Below are 625 nucleotides of genomic sequence, written 5' to 3'. Positions count from 1 at the left end.
CATGTACTTCAATGTTTTTCTTTATGAATATGGGCAAATGAGAGCCAAAGTTGTGTTTTCACTTGTTCTTTTAGAATCTTTGATATAGAGATCTATAGAAAACTGATTGAAGGAGAGAGAGAGACAGAGAGGAAGAAGGAAAACTAAACGGTGGGGGAGGATGAGAAGGGGGAGGAGGAGGAGGAGGAGGAGGAAGAGAAGGAGGAGGAAGAAGAGGAGGAGGAGGAGTAAAGAGGGAGAGCAGGCTTGATTCCCTTTTCCTCCTCCTTACTCTGTGACTAGTAATCACAGGAACCACAGATGCAGTCTATGAATCAGGTTAAGGTCAACTTCTCATAAAGATTACCCATGGCTAATGCACATCTATATAATCATGAAAAAGCTATTTCACCTAGTTTATGGTTGATGAAGAGCCATCTTTTTAAATCAAGATGCTTCTTCCCACACCATTTGCAATGGAAGTAAGAATGGCCTACAAAACCATTTGGTTGAATGTTGAAAGTAAGCAGAGGGCAAAGAAAGATGGAGAAGGGAAAGTGAGAGAGACGAAGTGAATTTTCAAGAGAAAATTCTCTCCCCAAATTCCCTGTTCTTCAGCTCATATTTCATATCTTGAGGTCAGGGG

The 625-nt window shown here is 41.1% G+C and overlaps 1 protein-coding gene across 1 annotated transcript in view; it reads right to left on the bottom strand.

The window, feature by feature from the left end:
- The window catches only part of LOC121034360 (olfactory receptor 1L3-like), a 906-nt gene extending 556 nt beyond the window's left edge, over window positions 1-350 (bottom strand). Inside the window, exon 1 of the mRNA XM_040481186.1 lies at window positions 347-350. Within this exon, the coding sequence (XP_040337120.1) occupies window positions 347-350 (4 nt within the window). The remainder of the gene's footprint in view (window positions 1-346) is intronic.
- Window positions 351-625: the final 275 nt, after the last annotated feature.

Source organism: Herpailurus yagouaroundi, unplaced genomic scaffold (assembly GCF_014898765.1).
Source record: "Herpailurus yagouaroundi ecotype Mexico unplaced genomic scaffold, PumYag 160, whole genome shotgun sequence".
NCBI classification, from domain to species: domain Eukaryota; kingdom Metazoa; phylum Chordata; class Mammalia; order Carnivora; family Felidae; genus Herpailurus; species Herpailurus yagouaroundi.
The sequence above is the reverse complement of the archived record's forward strand: the minus strand, read 5'-3'. Positions and strand labels throughout refer to the sequence as shown.